General features: G+C 53.2%; 7 protein-coding genes across 7 annotated transcripts; 3 read left to right on the top strand and 4 right to left on the bottom strand.

Moving 5' to 3' along the window:
* Positions 1-2,644: 2,644 nt before the first annotated feature.
* On the bottom strand, positions 2,645-4,924 carry B0T26DRAFT_860012 (uncharacterized protein; the record flags this gene model as incomplete). The annotated part of the gene is made up of 5 exons (XM_060447734.1): positions 4,658-4,924; positions 4,144-4,566; positions 3,896-4,027; positions 3,529-3,823; positions 2,645-3,356 (listed from the first exon to the last, which is right to left on the bottom strand). Exons 1-5 carry the CDS (start codon positions 4,683-4,685, stop codon positions 2,645-2,647), a joined length of 1,590 nt encoding a protein of 529 aa, XP_060292633.1. The 5' UTR covers positions 4,686-4,924.
* Positions 4,925-5,178: 254 nt separating this feature from the next.
* On the top strand, positions 5,179-7,158 carry B0T26DRAFT_785265 (uncharacterized protein). The gene is made up of 3 exons (XM_060446771.1): positions 5,179-6,154; positions 6,378-6,792; positions 6,871-7,158. Exons 1-3 carry the CDS (start codon positions 5,653-5,655, stop codon positions 6,989-6,991), a joined length of 1,038 nt encoding a protein of 345 aa, XP_060292632.1. The 5' UTR covers positions 5,179-5,652; the 3' UTR covers positions 6,992-7,158.
* Positions 7,159-8,192: 1,034 nt separating this feature from the next.
* On the top strand, positions 8,193-9,176 carry B0T26DRAFT_805070 (uncharacterized protein; the record flags this gene model as incomplete). Its single annotated transcript, XM_060447146.1, has 4 exons — positions 8,193-8,307; positions 8,349-8,508; positions 8,630-8,753; positions 8,919-9,176. 4 exons carry the CDS (start codon positions 8,193-8,195, stop codon positions 8,952-8,954), a joined length of 435 nt encoding a protein of 144 aa, XP_060292631.1. The 3' UTR covers positions 8,955-9,176.
* Positions 9,177-11,739: 2,563 nt separating this feature from the next.
* Positions 11,740-12,714, bottom strand: B0T26DRAFT_612365 (uncharacterized protein; the record flags this gene model as incomplete). The annotated part of the gene is made up of 2 exons (XM_060435919.1): positions 11,740-12,244; positions 12,302-12,714. Coding segments are annotated over 2 exons (918 nt in total), but the record flags the coding sequence as incomplete, so codon positions are not given.
* Positions 12,715-13,340: 626 nt separating this feature from the next.
* On the bottom strand, positions 13,341-13,652 carry B0T26DRAFT_754554 (uncharacterized protein; the record flags this gene model as incomplete). Its single annotated transcript, XM_060445837.1, has 1 exon — positions 13,341-13,652. One exon carries the CDS (start codon positions 13,650-13,652, stop codon positions 13,341-13,343), a length of 312 nt encoding a protein of 103 aa, XP_060292629.1.
* Positions 13,653-14,389: 737 nt separating this feature from the next.
* B0T26DRAFT_721198 (2',3'-cyclic-nucleotide 3'-phosphodiesterase) lies at positions 14,390-15,456 on the bottom strand. The gene is made up of 2 exons (XM_060442527.1): positions 14,830-15,456; positions 14,390-14,717 (listed from the first exon to the last, which is right to left on the bottom strand). The coding sequence occupies exons 1-2, from the start codon at positions 15,267-15,269 to the stop codon at positions 14,501-14,503; spliced, it is 657 nt and encodes a 218-aa protein (XP_060292628.1). The 5' UTR covers positions 15,270-15,456; the 3' UTR covers positions 14,390-14,500.
* Positions 15,457-16,155: 699 nt separating this feature from the next.
* Positions 16,156-17,153, top strand: B0T26DRAFT_403234 (uncharacterized protein). Its single transcript, XM_060434820.1, has 2 exons — positions 16,156-16,357; positions 16,433-17,153. Coding segments are annotated over exons 1-2 (612 nt in total). The 5' UTR covers positions 16,156-16,355; the 3' UTR covers positions 17,043-17,153.
* Positions 17,154-20,654: the final 3,501 nt, after the last annotated feature.

The raw sequence follows: 20,654 nt of genomic DNA, 5'->3' as shown, positions 1-20,654 counted from the left end.
GATACGCCTGACACGAGAAGATCCGCGCGCGGGTAGCATCCTACAGAGCCAACAGGTCAATGCGCATCGCGACGGCTGCCAATCAGCAGAGCCCGAGCTTCTTTACTCGGTGCTAAAGACCTTTTAAGCAGCTAGTTGCCGACCTTAAGTACGTTGGCTGGTAACGATTTTTCTCATGGAGTCCTTTGGGATCTGAACTTGCAGGGTCGGAGAATAAAGTTCACCAGATTTAGCGATCGGGATCTTACTGCGTAGGAAGAGGAAGGAAGTGTAGAGAAAACTCGCGATAATCAAATGACGACGAGGGGTTGATTCTCTGTAAGCTCAGATCCCAAACGACCTGAGAATATGCGGTACTTATTCTGTACGTATGTATTACGTGCGTGCTAAAAATGTCTTAAACTGCCGACCTATTGCTTCTCATAATTGTTGAGGAAATTGTCAAAGTAAGTATATCAGGGCTCGAAGAGAAAGTACGGCCAGCGCCGCCAATGAAAAAAAAAAAGCGAAAGTCTTGTCAAGTCAATTAGGGTTTCTTTCGAGTGGGGTGAGGGGTGGTTCCCGGCAAGGAACATCATCTAACACCTTACATTGACGTGATAAAGACTCAATGTTGTTGGCCGGCCGTTCTTGATTACTCTTCAGCTCTAAATCAACTACTTTACTACTTTGATGTCGTGGGGTAACATGGTGTCGGTTTAGCACACATTCCTGCTCGCGGCTTGTATCTGTGTAGGGTGTACTTAAGGGTACTATTACCATAACCCACCCCCCAACGGATCACCCTAGCAGTAGGTCACCCTTTTACACCAAAACACTACCTTTAAACAACAATAAAGTAGTCAATTGTAAAGCTATTCGCAAGTAGATAATTGAGCTAGTTATTTAAATGCATGCAGTTAAATCTTGGTATAGATTTGTCAGCCCAGAAGCCCTAATTCTTTCGCTACATCGTCGCAAAGTAATTCCAAATTAACTCCAAATTAGCTTCCTGACATTCTTCTCCCCCTACCTTTGAGTGTGAATTGTGTCTTGTACTACCACAATGTCTGAACGAAGTGACGATAATATGGTCAATGCGTACCTAGACGTCACAGACAATAAGCTTTCTATTCGTCAATCGGCTCAAAAGCATTGAGTTCCTTATACAACGTTGAGCCGACGACTCAACGGAGTCCCCCCAAAGAAGAGGTCCTCCAAACACAACGCAGGCTCACAGAGCCTCAAGAAAAGCGGCTCATTGAGTGCATCGTCAAGCAGGAAAGACCCGGCTTTGCTCCGAGTTACTCAACAGTATCTAGCATTGCTTCAAGACTCTGTAAAGAAGCAGGGCAAAAAGACCCTGTAGGGGAAAACTGGATTTCTAGCTTCAAAGCTAAAAACCCCAATATTCAAGCCAAAGTAAGCAAGACAATGGAAGCCGCTCGTTTTAACGGGTTTACTCCCAAAGCCGTCAACCCGTACTTCAATATAAGGGAGAAAGAATACGACTAGATCAGGCCTGAGCTCACCTTCAACGTCGATAAGGCCAGCATTATAGCGGGCTTTAGTAAGTAAATAATACCTAGTTATATTATCTATTACTTATAATATATAGGGCTTGATTCATTAGTCCTAGGGGCATCAGAGACGAAGATAGCCTACCTAAAAAGCGACCGAGGTCGTGGCTGGTCCACCATCATCGAATGCATCGGTGCCGGGGGCCTCGCACTCGACCCGGGCATAATTTTTAAAGGAAAGGACCTTCAAACATGGTGGTTTGAAGAAGAAATGCAGAAAAGAGCTGGACTGACAACCAAATAGCGAACAGCTGGCTTGAGGATATTTTCATTCCACAAACCGACGCTGACGAAGAGGCTGAGGAAGAGCTGCCTCAAGACTGACAAGATCTGGCCGTGCACTTCCTGTGCTAGCACAGTATATGAATTAAACAGTCAACTAGCTACATTTGCCATATTTGGCTTGTAAATAGCTTCACAATTGAGTGCGCTGTTGTTGTTCAAAGATGTAGTGTTTTGGTGTAAAAGGGTGATCCACTGCTAGGGTGATCCGTTGGGGGGTGGGTCATGGTACTAGGTATTTCGTATGGATATCTTAAGTGCTTTCCGTTTTATTCGTCTACTCTAGGAGTCAGGTCTTTCACTAGAGTGAAATGGCTTATATCTATCAGTCGCATTCACCCTGGACGGGGTGCCCCCCTTGTGCTCTCTCCTTTGGATAAATATTTACACCACCAGACATTCTCTCTGTAAAATAATCTCCAATCTACTTGCCTTTCTCAATGCGGCCCCCAGCTCCATTTGATCTTTAATACATGCTCTCTCGCTCAAGTTCCTCTGTTAACAACTTGATCAAAGCAAACCCACTGCCGATCGACAGTGTCCTCAAAGCACAGGTCAATTTTAGTGAATTTGTAGCTGAAACGAAGCAACACGCTGCATTGCAAACAGAAACCTAACCTTGTCTTGGAATCCGTAGATAGCTTCAACTAACACAAAGTCCAGAGACGTCAAGTATGTCAACTCAATCCGCTCCCTACTCGACTTGTTCTGTTTTGTACCTAATCCATTTATAACTGATTCGCTCTCCATTCACGCAACCAAGGTGGTCACAGCAAGCACAAGTTAGTTTGTTGAATTCCTATTTAAAACGAAGCAACACCCTGCGAAGCAAACAGCGACTGGAACACGGCCTTCCCGCGTTTATCCTGCGTCATGCCAATCCACATGAACGAGCCAAGCAGGCGCTGCATGTCCTCCCACGACTCAACATCGCACAGGCGCACATTAGCATACAGCAGCATGCGCAACCACGCGTCCTCAGGGGTATCTAGCACCGACACGGCGCCGACCATGAGCAGCCATACGAGCAGGCGGGGGTCGACGCGCGAGGGCGCGAGCTGCGCGAAGCACGACCTGAGCGCGGCACTCAGGTGTGCGTAGCCCGCGCCCATCATCTTCCACTGCAGGAACACGTTGGCCGCGAAGGCCAGCAGGGCCAGCCGCACGGCCTCGGCGCTCGACCCGGGTTCGAAGCGGCCCCCACCCAAATCCAGCAGCTGGTACATGACGGCGGCCATGGCGTCGCGGAACGTCTCCGTCGGGATGCACTTTCCCGCGCCCGCCGCGTAGTTGATGACGGCGCAAAAGTCGGCCAGCGCCTGCCACGCCCGCGCCAGCCCTCTGTCGATGCCGTCGGGGAACGCGCTGATGGGGCACTGTTGGGGGGGGGTGTTGGGGCCGTACGGCCCCCGCAGCTTGAGCAGCTCTGTCAGGTCCGGATACGGCGGGGGCGGGTCCGAGCTGCTGTAGAAGATGTGCCTTGAGCCCGTGTGGAGCTCCATGCCAATGTCGACCCTGCCAGAGAGTCAGTCAGTCGTGGGGCTAAGTGTCTGTGCGTGTGCGTGCGTGCGTGTGTGTGTGTGTGTGTGTGTGTGTGTGTGTGTGTGTGTGTGTGTGTGTGTGTGTGTGTGTGTGTGTGTGTGTGTGTTTGTGTGTGTGTGTATTGCAGCGGGGGGGGGGGGGGTACCTCAGTATCTCCACTACCAGCTTCGTAGCCCCGGCAAAACCCGACACACCCCCTCTCAGCCTGACTATCCTGTACACGCCCTCCATATGGTTCCTCGCCGATTTGATGTCGCCCGTGACGAAGGCGTGGCCGGCAAGGCCCATGATGGCGGCGACGGTGGTGAAGGAGAGCTGCGCCGGGTCGTCGTCGCGCGCAAAGCGCTGGCGCAGGATCTCGATGGCCCGGGTATAGTGCGGCACAGTGCGGCGGCTGACGACGTCGATGGGTTTGCCAGGCATAATCACGTCAAAGTACCCTAGCTTTGATAATTAGTCATGGCAGCCAAGACAGTCATGGACGGATGGGGTTGGAAGGTTGGGCTAATTACACTGCGAGGTGAAGGCCATGACGTGAAGGAAGGCGGGGTCGACGGCCAGGGGGGCTATCCATGTCTCGGCCCTGTTCTCGAAGAATATGCAAGACTCGAGGGGGAATAGCACGCGCTTGGCGATGGTGGAGACTGGAAGTAGCCGGAGGGCGGCACGAAGTGAGCAGCCTGCGTGGATGGAAACATGTAGGCATCGACGGGGAACGGGCGAGGGTCAGAATCAGAATTAGAAAGCGGCCATGGCTCACACTGCAGCACGGCCTCGACCGCCCCAGGCTCCACCTCGTCGGGGAACCGGATCGACGACACGTCCGACCCGAACTTTGCAGGCACCGAGGCGGGCGGGCCTGGGATTGGCATTGGGCCTGGGATTGGCACTGGGCCTGGGTAGAGGGACTGGGCCTGCGCGGGAGGAGAAGAACGACGAGGAGGGGGCGTCGGGGGAGCAAAAGAGCCATATACAATGAGCTCGTCATGTTCGGCCTGGGCATCGCTTGCTGACGCCGCGTCGGCATCTGCAGCCTGTTGCTTTCGAGCGTGCTTCGACTTTTGTGATCGCGGCTGCAGCTTCTTGCCTAGGTTCTTGCCCTTCATGACGTGGCTGCGGATGAACTTGCGCAGGTCGGCATCGGGCTTTTCGAGGCCGGTCGACACGACGAACTGCAGTTCTGCTGCTCCATGTAATTAATTAATTGCAAGCACATGGTGTGACAGATGCAGATAATTAACTAAAAACAGTTAAACAGCCGGCCTTGGTCTTACCGTGAGGCGGGTTCGCCGAGTTAGCCATCTCCACCTCGTGTCGTGTCGTCGAGTTGTCACTTCCAAGACGGGGATGCAATCTTGTGCAAGGCGGCGGCGCAAAGTTGGGGCCGGCGGGACTGGAAATGGCAAGCAATGTTTCGTATTGTCTCGGGAGCAAAACCTTAAAAGATAGCGGTTCTAAATGGGATAGAGGGCGAACGAGGGAGGCCGGCGGCGGCTGGTGCACCAGAAGATGCGACGAAACTGGACAACGGACGTCTTGATATGCTGAACTTGGCCAAGCATCCTTCCAAACATTAATTGCCGCTTCGGCACTAGCCGGGCCAGTTGGTTCGAAAATCTGCCAATCTGGAGACTGCTTTCCCGATTCGGAAAACAATGTGTGGGACCGGAACCGGGCTGTAAGGCGCTGTGTAACACACGGCCGCGGGGCGTACTTCTGATTCATCAGCGGCAGAAACGGGCGGGCAAGTGCCTATCAGAACCGCGAACCAGGGCTACTCTCAGACTAGCGCCATCAAGCACCTGCACCCTGGTACGTAAAAATACCACGCGTATCCGTACCCGGCTGCCATGCCCTGAATCCACTCCAATGGGAAGTCCTGAAGTCCCCTCGGAGAGTTTGAAGACCCGTGATGATGGCCCAAGCAAGCAAGCGACGAGTCAGGCAATTCAGCATCGACACCTGGCAGAGCGGAGTTAACAGAGTAAGTCCATTTTGTGTCTCTGATTTTGAGACGTATATAACCTCGCATCATGGCCATATCTTTTTTTTTTTCGCAGTCTGGTGTTCGTTGTCGTGGTAGCTGTAGCAGGTCGACGTGGCTCTTGGCTCTTCAAACTCTAAAAGTACAATAATCATTGCGCATCTAAGCCTAGACAAGGCTTTGGTTGCACGTCGTTGGTTCACTAATCGCCCGCCACCAACTCAACGACACCAAAACGACACCAACACAACGACACCAACACAACGACACCAACATAACGCCGCCATGGTTGGCTCCAAGGATCTGCCGCCCTCCACCACTCCCTTTTTCCCCAACGTCTTCTTCCGCAACCAGTTCCGCGCTAAGCCGCAATGGCCGGCCCCGGGCACTAGCCTCTCGGGCCAGACGGCCATCGTCACCGGCGCCAACACGGGGCTCGGCTACGAGGCGGCCGCCCAGCTGCTGGGCCTGCAGCTATCGCGCCTGGTCGTCGCCGTGCGCTCCCTTGAGCGGGGCGAAGCCGCGGCCGCCAAGCTCCGCCAGCTGCACCCCAAAGCCACCGTCGACGTCTGGGAGCTGGACATGAGCTCCTACGCCTCGGTCCAGGCCTTTGCCCGCCGCGCCGACGCCCAGCTCCAGCGCATCGACATGGTCATCCTCAACGCCGGCCTCGTCAGACTCGCATTCCACAAGATCGAGGCCACCGGCCACGAGGAGACGATGCAGGTCAACTACCTCTCGACCGTGCTGCTCGCCGTCCTCTTGCTTCCCATCCTCAAGGCTAAGGGTAATTATTGCGCGCTCCAATCGACAATGAGTTCCTTGTTCCACCTGTTCCTCCTGACCTGCCTGGCCCCTGCCTGTCCTCCTGTGCCTCCCGTTCCCTAACCACTCTTTGCCCTCGCATATTCTCCCATATTCTCCCCCCAGAAAACACGAAACACCACGTAACCTAACCGACCCCCACCCCCCACGAGTCCCGACAGCTAACACTTGGCCTAATAAAACAGGCTCGCCCAACGGCCCGCCGCCGCGCCTCAGCATCGTCAACGCAGCGCTGTCCCTAGCAGCCAAGTTCCCGAACCGCGCCGCCAACCCGTTGCTGCCGTCCTTCGACGACCCCGCCGCCTTCGATGCGCGCGAGCACTACCACTCGTCCAAGCTGCTGGCGCACATGTTCCTGTGGCAACTGGCCGACCGCGTCGCGCCCGCCGACGTCGTCGTCAACCTCGCCGACCCCGCCTGGTGTAAGGGCACCGACCTGGGCCGCGACGTCCAGAGCGCTCCGATGCGTGCTGCCGCTAAGCTGTTTGGCGCCGCCACCGGCCGCCCCAAGGCCGTCGGCGCGTCGTGCTTGGTCGATGCGGTTGTGAATAAGGGACAAGAGTCGCATGGGTGTTTTCTTATGAGTTGGCAGATTCATCCGTGGGTTTTTTCCCTTCTCTCCCCCTGTGGTTATATCTTGATTCCATCGTATCACTGACTAATCCTTCTTGCCGGCAGGTTTTCCGCCTTCCTGTACACGCCCGAGGGAGCGGTCGTGATCCAGCGTGTATGGGACGAGACGCTGGCCGAGCTGGACTTTGCTGGTGTGCGCGGCATCTTGGAGTCGATGGGAGCGTAGCTGCCTTGAAAGGTTGCAGGTTGTAGAGGGGCCAAGGGCGTCATTGATACAGTCACTATGGTTGCCGTACCCGAAGCCGTATTGTTCTTCACTTTGGGATTTGGCATTTTTCTTCACCGTCTTTATACCAGTGAGATTTCATCGATAACCAGACAGCACAGTTAACCCAGCTGTGATTCTTTAATTAAACATTAGGTTATATACATGTTATATATCGAGTTTCTATAAACCAAGCTCTATGACTGGCTTACGAAACCAAATTACATTTCATTGCCACCTTGGATTATTTCGTGGCTGTGAATAGAAAGTTAATATCAGCAAGGGAATCAGTGGATATATCAACCAAGCCATTTGGCTTAGTTTCGCTTGAGTTGATCTTTGTCATTGACATCTCGCCGTTTCTTTCAAGTTTTATCCAAGACTCAATTACGGGTCAGCGAGCCGAATCGTCGGGTTAATTTGGGCTAGTGCTTGTCTCTCACTCAGGGAGTCAGGGATCTTCTTCCTTATAGTGATCCATTATCAAGGTAATGTCTGTTCGATATCATTTGTAGTTTGGAGCTTACCTAATTAAACCAAGTCTCATTCACTCCACATCGCGGACCGGCTTTTGCGTTTTACGATTAAATGCTCCCCCCCATGACGAAAGAAACAAACCGAAGCGTGCGCATTAATGCCATCTAAGCCAGTCCGTGCCTTATCGCTTGCCGGTTTTCAGTATCCTACCCCTGCATGCGCCGCTTGGCGAAGCACATGGAGTGATCCTTCGGGCAGCTTGTGTGGCCAACCCACACATTAGCCCCTGCAAGGGCGACCGCCTCTTTTTCTACGACCAACCGCAAGCGCTGATTGGCCCGCTCGCTAATGTTTCACTAGTAAAAGGGGCTGGTCGAGCACGCCTTCACAGTCACCTTCCAATCTGAGATAAGGTTGGAGGTGGAGAGGTGGGAATTTGCGATGTCATGGGGTTGTGCGCAGACAATTTGGCAAAGAACGGCACCTGGTGGAGTTATTTGTATTTGTGTGTAAGTTGTAGCTTCGGCCCCCAAATGTTTCCAAATTCCAACTTGCCGCCCCCAACATTCTATGGTAGAACCCTAACCCTGTATATGCACACTTGGAAATTCCGTCCAATTGAAGTCTGAGAAGACGCATCACCGACTTGCCTTCTCATGCCCTGCATCTAAACCCGATTGTGGAGATGGCACCTTTGGAGCCTGATAAGGAAGGCTCGTCCCTGCTCCGGCAGTCGACTTTGACGCATATTCCTGGAGCCGCCTCGATCATTTCGTTTGACCATCTCCGCGCGTCGACGCGTCCGGTGCGCCCAAGTTAGTAACTTCCGACGACCATGTAGAAACGGACGTGCTCCTCGCTATCAAACCCGTCCGCCTCGCCCACATTGCCAGCCAGCAAAAGAACCACGAGTATCGCAAATACCGACTGCCCGACGAGGTCGTACGGCTGTGGTTCTACGAGACGCGCGACGGCACCGACGAGGGCCGCTCCTCCATCACGTCAGCTCCCCGACCCCGCGCCGCATTCTCATCGTTCGGCCCCTCCGCTAATCCCCCCGCCTCTCTCTCCCCAGACACGTCGCCGTCATACCCGCCGGCGTGCGGCACATGCCGGTAACAGTACCCGAGAAACCCTCGGCATCGGCGACGGCGACTTCAACGCCGGTCGCAAAGTGTCCAAATACGGCTATCCCGTCCTGGAGCTCTACGAGCTTGCGCGCCCTGTCGCGCTGGACGAGATAATAGTAGGTGAGCCATGGGTGCGCCGACGGGGTGGCGCTACGGGCCCGCCGCCCTGTGGCTGGACAGGTGGGGAAGCGACGACGACGCGAGGGCGAACAAGGTTTCCCGCGTGTTTGGAAGGCCGGCTTTCCACGTTGCCTACCGCAGCTACTTAGTACACTCGCTAGCCGTCGCTGGTTGTCGGTATCCGTAGGTCTAGGTAGATGGTCCGCGTTTCCGCCTCGGTTTCTGGCCCCCCGGGGGCGACGACACGATATTGTGTCGCCTGACAACCCCTATCGTCAAAGGCGAAGATAATTACTGTTAGTTGTCACGGCAGCGATTTTGGATGATATCTACTATCGTGGGGGAAAACTAGGAGATAGGCCGGAGGGCCAGCTACCCCAGCCCTTACCAAACTAGGCTTCGAGCTCCTACGATTTCCCTTATATGGATATCGCTCTCATACTTGCATTGCGGGCCACTTGTTCAGTCACAGCGTCCACGCTGAACTTCAGTGTGGATGCTAAAGACGCGAATCTCCTCCCCCGCTTCTCCCAAGGCTTTCGCCTTTCTTGCTTCATCCTAAATACAACACTACTCGTCAGGGCGTTTTTGTAGCCCTGATGAGTAAATCCAGGATCGAAGTTGCCTAGGTACTTAATTAGAACCCGGCTTCGGCGAGGAACCGCGAACCTTTACACGACCAGCGACTGCATTGGGCAGATGAACTGGGGTGTTGAAATTGGTTGCTGGTGAAGCGACTACTACTGAGTATTACAGGTAATTTGGCGACAGCTGTGCAGCGCTCAGAGCGTTTGGTCGTCCTGTTTCCCATCATCTGTCTGTTGTCAGGCCCGAATCGAGCATTTTTATTCCACACAGACAACATGTGCCGCAGTCTGGACTGCTGTTTTTGGCGGGCGCGTGGTCTCAAATTTCAGCAGTCAAGGCCGCCTCAATAAATATATAGCGGGCAGGGCACATGTCCTCTCGTTGTTAACAGTACCCGCACAGCACTAAACCCCTGGCACACACGCAAGCGCTGTCCTAGCTTAAAAGCTACTATGTTACGATCCTGGCTCAGGTGTGCAGGAGGCGCGCCCTAAGCTCCCTGCAGATTGGCTGGTGCAACTAGGAAGGGTGGACGCTCTAGCAAGGGTTGGTACAGCTAATCAGGAGGTGCTCCGTGGGGACTAGCCGCCAAGGCCAGACAGAGCACGCGGAGCACCGTGATCTATGGCGCTCTGAGTGACCTATAGGATAGGTTACTCGCGGACTCGCATGTAAGGAAAAGAGCACCCCAGAACACTTGCCCACACGCACACCCTGTGCGCGCCCACCACCTGTCACCAACTGGCCCCGCTACCACTAGCTGGCCAAGCCCCTGAAGCCACACCGTGGCACTCCCCTTTCTAGGCAGAGAGTCAGAGATCAATGTGGTTCCCCCCTGAGTCCTTGCTTTCGCGCTGCTCCCACGGCGACTCTGCCTTAGCCTGTCCCCTTCACTCTAAGCATTTCACCCTGGCCGTACGGGCCTGACAGCAACCAGCCTAACACGTACCGAGTTGCTGTTAGCTTTAATATTTTCCCCCGCTTCCCCAGACGTTGTACCCGACTGTGACTTGGTTTCCATCAAGTGACGCTCCTTCCTTCGTCTTTGTCTCTTCTGCTTTGCAGCTAGAGTGTATGCTACCGCCATTTCGGGGGTTTCCTTTACTCTTTTAGATTCTGAGCTGCTAGCTGCCCCCTCCACCTGATTATGAAGCCGCTGGCTCTCTTCTCGTCCTGGCGCTTTCAACCTATCCACTGCTCCATGACTTTCTGGTACGGGTACACATCGTCGTGGTGACTTTATCGTATTCTCTGACTTGGAAACAAGAGTCAAATGGTCCTCTGATAGGATACCCCTCTCTGTTGTCCACGGAGAGAGGTTGTCAGTGTCTCCGACTTGTCTTTGAGTGGCCCTCCTTGGTCCGAGGTTATTGCCATCCTTGTCCATCTTTTGTCGCCGTTTTTCTTTTTGATACGGTTCGGATAAATTGTAGGGCCTGTCGAGCATTTCGTCGAGAATACGCCTATCAAGAGATGTTGGATCCTTCTGCCTGGTGGCGCCAGCGTCTTGTGGTTTCTCCCCCATTTTAAAAGAAGTAGGATCCGGATCGTCGAGAAAGGGATTGTCAGTTGGTATTGCTGAGATGATGTCACTGTGTAGGGGGCGTTCCTCCACCAAACTATCAAAGAAAGAGCACGGCGGGATGGAAGAGATATCCACTTCTCGACGATATCGTCGGTGTTCGACCACCGAGCGGCCTCTATCTTTGGCGTAAGATCTTGATCCCCCGTCAGGAATGAGCCGTACGCCGCCGGACCGATTCCTTCCCCCCGTTGCGTTGTTGCCCCCGTGGTTGGCGCTCTTGCCGCCTCCGAATAACTCAATCAAATGAGAAGTTTGAGAGCGACTGCGCCTGGGACCGGTATTGGTTGTGACTGGCGTGCCGTCTTGCGGAACAGAGTACGACCGCGCCGCCCCCGCTTGTTCCAGTCGCTGCGTTGCTTGGAGTAATTCAGATTCCCCCATAACTTTCCCAATCCTGTCGGCTACTGGATCCTTGCGCCGTTTAGCACGCGCATCGATGATATCTCTGGGGCTTCGAGTGCCCGGCTGGGTATTAGGGGCTCCACGGGAGTGGTTGACGACTGGCCTACTTTCAAAGTGCCGGCATATCCTCTCGGCCCTGATTCACCCCAAACCGCCCTAGCTGCTTGTTCGGCCCACTCCTGTCCTTCATCCGCGACGGCTTGTTTTCCCTTGCGTATTTTTGGGGGCTGCGGAGGAGCATAGTCGGCTTGTTCGGTAGCCATGAGTTGCGGGGAGATGGCCGACGACTTGGTTCCGGTTGAGTGGCCCGGCATCTCAGGCACCGCCGTGGGCATGTCAGCAATGACGTTGTCGGTAGAATCTTGAGACCCGCTCAGCCGACCCCCTGCCTCAATATGCGCTTGACTTCGCGCAGCCTCCTGGCGCCCCGGTGTTGCCGAAGCTTTATGTTGCATCTGCTCTTCCAGGGCTCGAATCCGTTCTTCTGCTTCCCAAAGTTTCATCAGGACTGCTTCGTGCACATCACTTGTCGCTACTGACGGCGTGTTTGGGGATGCTGTTCTCTCCGATTTCATGCTTCTGATGTCCGTCCCGCCTTCGCGTACCGTAGCCAAGTTGGGAGAGTTAGAGGCTCCAGGTTTACTATTCTTCTTTGCCAAAACCCTTGCTACCGTGTGGCGGTATGCCTTGCTGCCAAAAAGGACTTCGTCGAAAACAAATCTAGTGTTGCTGAGAACCGAGTCCCGGTCGCCGACGAGACCATCATCAGAGCCGATTACAGAAGCCCTCGAGTCCATATCTCCGGGCGCGAAAGCTAGATACTTCGCGACCATGTCTTCGAGACCAAGTCTAGCGATATCGAGCGTGGTGCGATTTTTGTGTAGCAAATCGTGCATCTCACGCATCGAGTTGCTATCGGTCAATCATTAGCAACGTCATCTACTCGGCTCCTTAAGCGTATTAACTCACAAACTCAGCGCCTGGACCAACAACGTCAAACTCGCTTTCCTCGTCCCCAGCCTTCCAAGCAACCAGCGGATCTCCCCACGATTCCACCATATTAACAGGCGGGCTCGCCAGTCTACTCTACCAAAGAGTGCGTCAATCTCGTTGCCAATCTGCTTCAACACAGATTCGCAGCCTTGGACCGAGAGACTGAAAACATCATCCAGCTGGAAACGCCAGATAGCGCCACCATCACGCTGAAGGGCCACCTCAACCTGTCGAATAGCGGCCTGGACGATTATGATCTCGTCTTCAATATCGCGCGCAAGGGCGGGCGCATCTTTGAATTCGTCAACGGCATCCTTCACCGACACTACTGCCCGGATGATATTCGCTGAGAGACTGACTGCGCTTGCTGTGATGCTTAGTGGATCCATCCTGAAACACCGTAATGATTAAAGATGAGAATCATGTCGAGGTGGAAATGGCGCGAGTGAGTCGACATTCGGGACAAGGCTTCAGCTAAACTTGACGGTGGGGTTCTATTGGATTTTAGGGAAAGGGCTAACAAGTCGACAGAGGCGCGATATAAGTGGCTTCTTTAGCAGAAATTGGCAAGCTGGAGAGTTTAGCGGCGGTTCTTCATTGCGCTGCACATGCATTTGTTCATGGCCCTGGAGCATTGTGTCGGGTGCTCGCTGTATGCTGCGTCAACGCTCCAGTTTTCGAGTGCTGGACGAATTCACACCTTTCGCCGGGCCGACATGCAGCTTGCCTCTGGTCGATGGGCATTAGAAATAGAGGAGACACTCTCCACCAACCTGGACTTGACAAACTTCTGCTTAGCCAGTCTGATATTGGCAAGTATCGTGCCTGAGCTGGTAATATGTGTTTCTGTTCGAATTATGGATGGCTCCAGGGCGCACGCAGCCGCGAAGAAGCAGATGGATGCCTAGGAACTCGCCGTACCGTCATAGACCGAAAGAGATGGTTTAGGGGATTCGTAACCCGTACCCGAATAAGAGCTAGCTAGTTGACCTAAGAAATAAAAGTAAAACTAAAACTACTCGGGAAGGGGGTCGGACCGATTCGGGCCGCGACGCACCACATTCCTATCGATATACGTGGCCACTTCGACGCCACGCGGATCGTTCTCACCACCCGCTAGGCCTCTCATCTGCATCTCTTCCTCCCTATACGCCGCACCAGCAGCCAGCGCGGCCTCCAAGTCTCCCGCTGCCCTCTCCAAGTCTTCGGCTGCCTTCTTGTCCTTCTTCTTCCACACGCGCCTCTGCCACCAGCAATTGCCAATAGCAAAAATAAACGAGGCCCTCACGCCCGTGGCAATCCAGGCTGCAATCGCCACGTGGTCCATGGTCGTGGTTCTTCGTTTTTTTTTGCCTGGGAAAAAAAATTAGTCAGTGCGCACGCGTGTGTGGTGCCCAACCTCACAACTCTTCTCGCGAGCGGCCGTGGGGGAGTGTAGGTCTTTATGGTGTTCATCTGGAATCTTCATTCCTGCCTTCTCTGGTTTTGAGACGCAGTAACTTTGAAACGAATAGGAAGGCGCAAACATCCCACAATAGGACGTGACGTCGTGTCGTACGTTTTCCAAAATGAACGGAAGGCACGATTCTTCTCGCTTCTCGTCTCGACCCCTGGTTTCTCCATTAAGATCGCATTCTTAGGATCGCATTCGATAGAGGCAAGTATGGCATCCAAAACCGTCCAAAACCGCTGAATTGAAGCCAACATGATCCGCCACACCGTGTCGACGGCCAAGTCCAAGCCCATGAAGACCTTTGCTGAAGAGCCCGACGAGGATGGTTGGTAGAAATGCCACCTTTATAACATGAAGGGCAGAGTAATTAGTGAATAGGCATTTTGAACCTGATTTCGGGCCTTTTAATTTTGTCTTAGGCGTGGTATTTGCTTCGGTAGTCACGAAGGAGAGTACACTAACTGGTTTACTAGGCTGTGAAATACCGCAATGTTTGTATTTATAGGAAGGGTTAGTGGGGGCTACGGGGCTAAATAGTTAGTAAGTCAGCTTGTATCGGTTTGTGTTCGTTGCTGTGTGGTGTGTGCTGAGGCAAGATGAGTGTTAAGCGGTCGACTTTTAACATCCCTTTGTTCTTTTCTTTGTTTCCCTGATTAATGGGCTAATGATTTCAACCTATTACACTGCTGGCTCCACCTACAACCAAGATCAAAAATCACGTCTCAGATGACTCTCGTGGCAATCGGTTTCCACTCTGCAATCGGCTTGTCGGTGGGAACCAGCCACAAGATGCCGCCTTCCCATCCGTCCCATCTCCCTTCTCCCTCCGCTTCGCTCTCAACTGCCGCAGTCTCCCCAGATGGGTTCAGCCGAATGCCAGCCTCTCCCACCAGCCTTGTAACTCCGCGCAACTTGGCCTCGTCCATCGGGACATTTCCACTGCGGTCAGCGAGTCAGTACCGTACAGCCAACTTCTGAATAAACGACAGCCAAGCCTCTGATGAAATACGGAGACGAGAAGCGATAAACCAAAAATGAAACAAAAACTCACTAAATCAAACTAACATGCGGCCCATACGCCTCCTCCCACCGCTGCAACCACGCGCGCGTCTCGGGGCCGCTCGCATCCTCCTCGCCATACACGGCGTGTGCCCGCGCGAAGCCGACAAGGTCGCGCACGCCGCCCTGGCCGGCATGCACCTGGATGTAACAGCGGCGGACGAAGACGTCCTGCGACGCGACGCTCGCCAACCGCACGCGCACCCCGTCGCCGGCGGAAGCAGCGGGCCACGGAATCGCGTCCAGCCAGCTCTGCGGGTCTTTGCCGTACGCGTCGGCCGGGATGTCCGACGTCAGCGTCATGTGCGGCTCGAAAATGACGCCGGCCTCGGCGGGGAGGGCGGCGGGCAGCGTTGAGGCGATCAGTGTCGACAGTGCAGCGCGCACGGGGTGCGCTTGCGGGGGCAGGAGCCAGAGGGATGAGCCGGGCATTTTGGGTGTTGTTTTTTTTGAGCCTTTCCATCCAATTCTTGTTTCGCGGCTTCCATCTTATCTTGTCGTTTTTACCGCCAAGTGCCCAAGCCGGTCAAACTGTGGGGCGAACTGTCACGTGCACACCGCCATGGGACCTACCGCTTATACACCTCTCCCGGGGTTTAAAACCTTAGTGCGATACAACCAAGCCACCACGTGACTTTTTGGTGAGAACCTACTAGAAAAGTGACTTCCAACCCCCTGCGTTTATGGCTTATATTCCTGGCAAATTCACTGTTAAAAGCCACTCTGCTAAGGTTTAAAACCCCGGGGGAGGTGTAAATAGAGCTCAGAAACGAATGGGGATTGAGGGCGCAGAGGGCAGGCGCGGGGGAGTTTATGGACACGACCTACCCCTCGGCCGCCTGCTGCCCGTCCGGCAGCTACAGCAGGTGCGCGAAGATGTACGAGAACAGGGGTTGCACGCCGCGATCACGAGGCAGAGCAGCAGCCCGACCACCAGCTCGCCCTTGCCCCGCGCGTCCAGCGCACTTGTGCAACTTGACTCCTGAACTTCTGAAGGAAGGAGCGTGGCCGTGAAAATCCAAAAGGAACCCCGCCCCTTACGCAATCAGGGCATACTTATCACCTCCTTCCAGTCCAGTGAGGTACATAGAAACCCCTATCTATCTGAAACAAGGGCACGAGGTTATCGGTGTTCAAGCTGAGCTGAAGCCCGGTTGTCGTTGGAGGGGCACGTCAAACTGAACTGCACTAACAGAGGGTGTGACATTTCCCAGACCGTAGCAGTCACAGTCTTAAGAACCTGGTGAGTCTGCATCAAGTACGGTGAGGTACGCCCTTTCCACTCGCACCCTTTATCGCACCTTCTATCATCTAAAAGAAAATTGATCCACTGATTGCCCTGTTTACACTTGGGGGGATTCAATCCTCCAGTCTTCCACCCCACTTCAAAATCTTGTCCAATTCTTAAACTCTCGCTCGTTACAACATTCCGTTCGTTAGGGTCGCCATTCGCAGCTTGATCTCAAGCGCTCAACTCGGCCGTCAAACTATCTTAGATTACAGCTCAACTAAGAATCCATGTAGGTCACACCCCAATTATTGCTAGCACATCCTTAGTCCATGGTCTACAATCGCCAGCCGCTTTGCGCACACAGGATCGCCGCTGTCGTCTGCATTTCCGCCCCAACCGACAATCAGTATACAGAGCACCGCTTCTCACCTCCCTCCTCTCAGCTAGCAACCATGTCGGCCATCCACTTGGATCGTATCGCCAAGCTCACCCCCGAGACGGCACGCGAGATCATGCACAAAATGCAGAAGAGGCTCGCTCTAGCCAACAGGCGATCAGTGGCTCAAATCTTGGTGCTGCGCGACGAGCTCAAAGCAATGGACGATAAGACACTGGCCATCCAACGATCGGCTAACCAAACTTGGGAGTTGCTCAAAGAGCTCAAGGCAAAGAACGATGCGAGGCTGTACTTGAGCGATACTCTTGCTGGCCCTGTCATCGAGCAGATCATGCATATTCGCAGTACCAAGCCGATGGAGAAGATGATTGTCGTCTCCAACTCGGATACATTCCTGGACACGATCTCTGAGGGGCTTTACCGCGAGTTTACGAGGAGGTGGGTGACCTGCGGCATCGGCCGTTTCGATAACTATTTCGTCGGCAAGGAACATGCGCAAAATGTGGTCCGGCGCCTGAACAACCCCTCCGACAATCTCTGCGTCGTTCTCTTGAGCGCCGTCACCGACGGTTGGTAGGACCTCAGCCTGACCGGGGCGTCCACCATGATTCTATGCGACCCAGTCTGGTCGCATGAAATATACAACAGGCTTGTGGGTACGATGTATAGACTGGAACAGACTCGGCCCTGCACTCTCATCGACTTTTATAGTGGGGGCGCACTTTCTCACTTGGTATTGGCTGTAAGGGAGAAGAGCCAGGTTCTATGATAGACCCGGCGACCGAACAGATGAGGGGAGATGGCAGGCATTTTTTGTTATTCTGGTATCTCACAGTCTGCAAAGGAGGGAGGCATGGAGTGGGGCTGGAGGATTCATTGTGATAAAAGGGGTGTCTTGGAAGAGCGGATTGATTATATTTGTGTTTGTTTGGCCTACTTTAATTATGAGCGAGTTCCACAGCGGATTGATCACATTTTTCGAGAATAGTCACCTCAGGTGGAGACGAGTTTAACTTTGCCATTTCCAGTTTCCGACTTCCATGGCTCTCTTGCCCGTCGTTTACGATCCCACTAATCAACAGACTTTTCATGCAGACTTTTCATGACCACTCCTTCTTTGATCCTTGCTGTTCATGTAATGAGTCGTGTAGTGTTGCAACCTACCATATAAGAAACCTAAGATTTACCATGTCCTTACTTCGCTAGGTTTCTGCCTGGTTTCCTCCCATCACGCGGGCCGCCTCGCCCTTCACTTGAAATTGCTCAACTCGCTACTCCTGGGTCACTGCTTTGGCAGAATCTGTCTCTGAGCGAGCTTCAGCAGTACCAGACGCTGCCTCCATTAAATGTGGCATCACTTGAGTGGTGGAGCTCTGTGCGCTGGGTTCTGTGATTACGCTCTCTTGGATTTCTCGAGGTTGGTCTCCTGCCTCGTGCTCTTCAAACGGCCTAAAGAGAAAGCTACTCTGAATGAGATAGGGGACAAAGTCGTCGCTGTTGCTAACATTCTGGGTAAAATCGAAGACAGGACGTGCAAACGGAAGGTGCGGGCGTTTTGGAACGGACTTTCTCATATTCACCTTTATGAACATCTCCGCTTAAGGTTACAACGTAGGCGTTCCTCGTCGGCATCTTGGATCCCTTGTAAGGCAACATCTTGGCTGCAAACCTACCTACCTAACCATTTAGTCTTGATAGACCTCGTAAGCGCAATAGATGATGGTCAACTATTCCTTTTGACCATTGCCATGCAATGCGAACGAGCTGCTAAACTCGCAAGCAACCACCGGATGTTTCCCATTCAATAATTATTCACCTGTCGCCATCATCTCTTTTTCTAATCGGATGGATCGATACAGTGCGGACGAGTTTCAAAAGGACTACCCCATCGTCTTGGAATATTGGGCTCCCACTGCCCCGGCCCAGGCCCACTATTCAGGTCTGGTGCTTCTGATGACTGAAACTGCATGATGCATGTCTCTGGCCGAGTCGCGGCTGTTCTTTGGCTCACATACACGGATGAGCTGAAGCAGGCCGTCTGAAGACTCGTGATCGAAACGAGGCCGGACCGAAATGCTGTAATGTGTGGTGAAGATCAGTGAGATCCCCGAGTAAAGTATATAATTGCAAGCACGCGTCGCGTGTATACCTGCACCCCGTCATCCATATCAGTTGGCTAGCTCTCAGCGCACGGAGAGAATACTGCACACCGCTACCTGATTATTAGATCTTGCTGTAGCGCACAATTTGCTTCTTCCCTTGACTTCTTCGTCTTTTGTATTTTGTAACTACCAGGGCCACATTGAACGCCAAGACCTCTGTTCTTGGACCTCACGCACCCACTAGACTAAGTTCCGCTGCGAACAGGGTCCGGGGCCTAGGTGATCAGGTACTATAGGTACCAGTCAGACTGTCAAGACTGTCAGTGACCACGCCCCCCCCCCCGTTCAACCAACGTGAGTCGACGACTAAGCCGCGAACTACCTAACTAACCAACTGCTGGACATGAATGCACGTGGGGCCAGCTAATCAAAAAACCCAGGCTACCAGTGCTCTTGTCCACCGCGAGGAAAGGAAAATGACTATTTACCAAGGACTAGGTGTTGGATTCAGCACTTCAACTTTTTTTCATTCATCTCTCCTCCTTCTTCTTTTTGGTCCTGCCAGAGGGCCTCTATTATAGTTGTAAATGGTGGCAATGGTGGTGGCAAAAGTAGCCACACCAGCTGAACTGGCCACTTCATTTCAGCTCCCCTGAGCCTCTTTTCACCTCGGATGACCACACCAGAGCTCAGCTGGGATGAGCTCTATTCCACATGCAACCCTTGTCCATCTGACAATAGCCAATCCAACACTAGGCCTAAGTCAGGTGACCAGCTTTTAGACCAACCCCCTTTTAGACCACAAGGTTCTAGAAGGATGACTAACCCTTGCCACCCGACTCTTCTATTTCAATCGCCCACAACTTCACGAATTTGATTCTAATCCGTTTCCTTTTTTTCCTTCTTTAGCTTTAGATTCTACGAATGCAGCGACTAAATTGCAGCCTTGCCTCATAACAGTTGACTGTGCGGTGACAGATGCGGCCAAAAACCACGGCATCCCCCACAACACTTTATATTATCGATCCAAAGGTGGCAATCCAGCCACCTACTCCCAAATAGTCAATCAGAAGCTTTCTCCGGCACCGGAAGAACGTCTCGCAGAATGGCTTCTCTTCCAGGGGGTTATTGGCAACCCCCCAACCCACAGGCAAATCCGGAAATTGGGTACCAGAATACTCGCCGCCTCTGGAGAGCCAACACACCTTAGAAAGCACTGGTGCCGCCGCTTTTTCAACCGAAATCTTTCCATTTCTACCAAGAGACCACGGAGAATCCACGCAAACCGTGCTGACCGAGCCTGCGAGGCCGTTATTCGGCCCTGGTTTGACTACCTGGAGTTTCTAGGGGTCAAGCCCATTCTGCCGGAGAACAGGTACAATATGGACGAAACTGGCATATCTAATGGCATTGGAGATAATGGTCTGGTTGTAGGCTCCAAATCTAGAAAGCTTTTATAAAAGAGGAAATCTGGAGACCGAATTTGGACCACCATTCTAGAGTGTGTTTCGGCCGACGACCGGTTTTTGAACCCACTGGTTATTTTCAAGCGTGGGAGCCTCCAGCAACAGTGGTACCCACGCGATTTGACCCCATTCGAAGGTTGGGCCTTCAAACCAACCAAAAACGGGTGGACTGACGATGACACTGTCGTCGAATGGCTCCGCGAAGTCTTTCTTCCGGCCACTCGGCCGGCCAACCCTAAGGAGAAACGCCTCCTTATTTTGGATGGCCACGGCAGTCATACCACTGAGGAATTTATGTGGCTGGCTTTTACCAACAACGTACAGTTATTATTTCTGCCAGCCCACACCTCTCACGTTCTCCAGCCCGTGGATGTAGCCGTTTTCGGCCCGCTGAAGGCTAAGTACAGGGCACAGCTGAATGACTTGCTTTCTGGCCTAACCAGCGACTCTGTAGCTGCAAAACAAGCCTTTTTAGAATGCTATAGGCGCGCCAGAATCTTCGGAATGACCGAGTCAAATATCAAGGCTGGTTGGAAGGCCTCAGGGTTGTGGCTAGTCTCCCTAAGGAAGCCCCTAAGTAACAGCCTCGTTATTATGAATTCCAATGGCTGCATTAGTACG

The sequence above is a fragment of the Lasiosphaeria miniovina genome (assembly GCF_030549165.1).
Source record: "Lasiosphaeria miniovina strain SMH2392-1A chromosome Unknown B0T26scaffold_6, whole genome shotgun sequence".
NCBI lineage: Eukaryota > Fungi > Ascomycota > Sordariomycetes > Sordariales > Lasiosphaeriaceae > Lasiosphaeria > Lasiosphaeria miniovina.
Note: the sequence above shows the minus strand (reverse complement) of the source record. Positions and strands in the feature narration are given on the sequence as shown.